This window comes from Alligator sinensis, unplaced genomic scaffold (genome assembly GCF_000455745.1).
Source record: "Alligator sinensis unplaced genomic scaffold, ASM45574v1 scaffold1303_1, whole genome shotgun sequence".
NCBI classification, from domain to species: domain Eukaryota; kingdom Metazoa; phylum Chordata; order Crocodylia; family Alligatoridae; genus Alligator; species Alligator sinensis.
Window position 1 is genome coordinate 651,415 of NW_005842753.1, and position 1,615 is coordinate 653,029.

Consider the following 1,615-nt stretch of genomic DNA (forward strand, 5'->3'; position numbering starts at 1 on the left):
CCTACCCCGGCGTCTGGTCTCTTTGTCTCCCCACACCCATCCACAGGCCCCTTTACCCCAGCATCAGGTCTCCTCATCCCCCAGACCCACCCAGGGGCCCCTCTGTCCCAGCATCTGGTCTTCTCATCCCCCCAGACCCATCCACGGGCCCTTCCACCCTGATGTCCTGTCTCTTTGTCCCCGCATGGACCCCTCTACCCCAGCATCCCGCCTCCTTGTCCCTGCCGCCCCGTGGTCCCACGCACGTCTCCGGAGTGCTGTCTGGGCCCACAGCCCCTGGATCTGGTCCTGGCAGCCCTGTTGCTTGCTGGCGGCCAGGTGGATGAATGTCCTGTTCATATTGAGGGTGCTGGCAATGCCGAAGGCCACATTTTGCAGTAGCCCCGAGTCACAGCCATAAAAGAGGTGGCTTTTGGGGTCGTAGCACACCAGCCGGTTCTTGTTGAAGGCCAGGTAGACGTCCACGGCCAGCACTGACCCGTTGGCAGCCACTGGGCACTCGGTCACTAGATGCATCATGAAGCCACCTGCAGGGATGGCATGGGGCGCATGTGAATGGGGCTGTGCCAGGGTTACCACCCCCTCCACACACATACACAGTCCAGCTTATGGTTGTTGCTAGGGTTAAACACCATGTACACACAGACACAGCTCCCCCAGTATTATAGCTGGGGTTACCCTGCCCCACACACAGACATGGACCCCCTGAGGTTATAGCTGGAGATAAACCCCCTCCACACACAGACATTGGTTCCCTAGGTTATAGCTGGGGTTACCCCCTCCCCGCTCCCAACATACACACATGGACACAGCCCACCCTCGGGTTATTGCTGGGGTTAAACTCTATCCACACACAGACACAAGCTTCTTGGGGCTATAGGTGCAGTTACCCCGCATCCACACACAAAGGTGGTCAGCCCACCCTGGACTTGTCACTGGGATTAAAGCCCCTCCACACACAGACACAGGCCCTGCAGGGTTATACAGAGAGTTACAGTCCCTCCACACACAGATACAGTCCCCCTGGGGTTATAGCTGGGGTTAGATGCCCTCAACACATGGACAAAGCCCCCCACTCAGGTTATAGGTGAGGTTACCTCTCCCCATCGACACACAGACAGTGTCTCCTTTGGGTTCCAGCTGGGATTTACACCCACATGCACACACAGATGTAGCCCTGCAGTGTTATACAGAGGGCTACCCCTTCCCACAAATGGACACAGCCCCCTGAGGTTATAGATGGGGTTACACACTGCCCATGCACAGATATGACTCTTGCAGGGTTATACAGGGTGTTATGCCTGCCTACGTGCAGCCCGAGCCAGCTGGGGTTGTAGCTGAGGTTAAAGTCCCCCTGCATGCAGACACAGCCCCCCACCCGCTGGGTTATCTCTTGAGTTACACCTCATCCACACACAGACAGGCCCACGCCCAGGGTTATACCTGGGCTCAGACCCCATCCACACACAGACACAGTCATCGCTGGGTTCTACAGGAGGTCAAACCCCCTCCACATCTGACACACCCCACCCACACGTGGCCCCCTGCTCCTCCTGGGGGCTGCTCACCTCCTGCCCCACCCTGACAGCATCTCCTGTGGCTGCCAATGCCCCCG

At 58.3% G+C, this 1,615-nt stretch overlaps 2 protein-coding genes across 2 annotated transcripts in view; one reads left to right on the forward strand and one right to left on the reverse strand.

Annotated features, from left to right (window-relative positions):
• LOC102381926 (H-2 class II histocompatibility antigen, E-S beta chain) overlaps nucleotides 1-1,615 on the forward strand; it is a 603,463-nt gene that overhangs the window by 505,528 nt on the left and 96,320 nt on the right. The gene's annotated exons all lie outside the window — the stretch shown is intronic.
• Nucleotides 88-1,615, reverse strand: part of LOC112552083 (HLA class II histocompatibility antigen, DM beta chain-like) — a 2,147-nt gene continuing 619 nt past the window's right edge. The window contains exon 2 of the mRNA XM_025216601.1: nucleotides 88-527. Within this exon, the coding sequence (XP_025072386.1) occupies nucleotides 124-527 (404 nt within the window). The 3' untranslated portion in view covers nucleotides 88-123. The remainder of the gene's footprint in view (nucleotides 528-1,615) is intronic.